We start from the raw sequence: 500 nt of genomic DNA, 5'->3' as shown, positions 1-500 counted from the left end.
GGGGGGAGGCGACAATCGGGACGGGGGGAGGAATTGCCGGTTCCGCTGCCCGCAGACTGCCGGGAGGAGCAGTACCCCTGCACCCGGCTCTACTCCGTGCACAAGCCCTGCAAGCAGTGCCTGAACGAGATCTGCTTCTACAGGTGCGTGAGGGAGGGAAAACATCCCCGATCCCTCTGATCCGGGGTTTTGGGAACCCTTCCGCTTTACATCCCCATCCTTTCTATCCCAACATTTCCAGCCTCCGCCGGGTTTATGTCATCAACAAGGAGATCTGCGTCCGCACCGTGTGCGCCCACGAGGAGCTGCTGCGAGGTGAGCGAGAAACCGGGACCGGCCCCATCCCAATCCCAATCCCAATCCCAATCCCAATCCCGGTTTTCCCCGTAATTCCGGGGAGGGAAAATGTGGAGCGCGAGAAACCGGGAGCGAGAAAATCCGGTGAGCGAGAAGCCGGGACCGCCCCCATCCCAAATCACGATTTTCCCCCGGAATTCCGG

General features: G+C 61.0%; 1 protein-coding gene across 1 annotated transcript in view; it reads left to right on the top strand.

Moving 5' to 3' along the window:
- Positions 1-500, top strand: part of MFAP2 (microfibril associated protein 2) — a 15,201-nt gene that overhangs the window by 11,381 nt on the left and 3,320 nt on the right. The window contains exons 6-7 of the mRNA XM_031062974.1: positions 7-143; positions 242-485. Of these exons, the coding sequence (XP_030918834.1) occupies positions 7-143; positions 242-485 (381 nt within the window). The remainder of the gene's footprint in view (positions 1-6; positions 144-241; positions 486-500) is intronic.

This window comes from Geospiza fortis, unplaced genomic scaffold (assembly GCF_000277835.1).
Source record: "Geospiza fortis unplaced genomic scaffold, GeoFor_1.0 scaffold4, whole genome shotgun sequence".
Taxonomy (NCBI): Eukaryota; Metazoa; Chordata; class Aves; order Passeriformes; family Thraupidae; genus Geospiza; species Geospiza fortis.
This window is presented reverse-complemented; position numbering and strand designations above follow the sequence as displayed.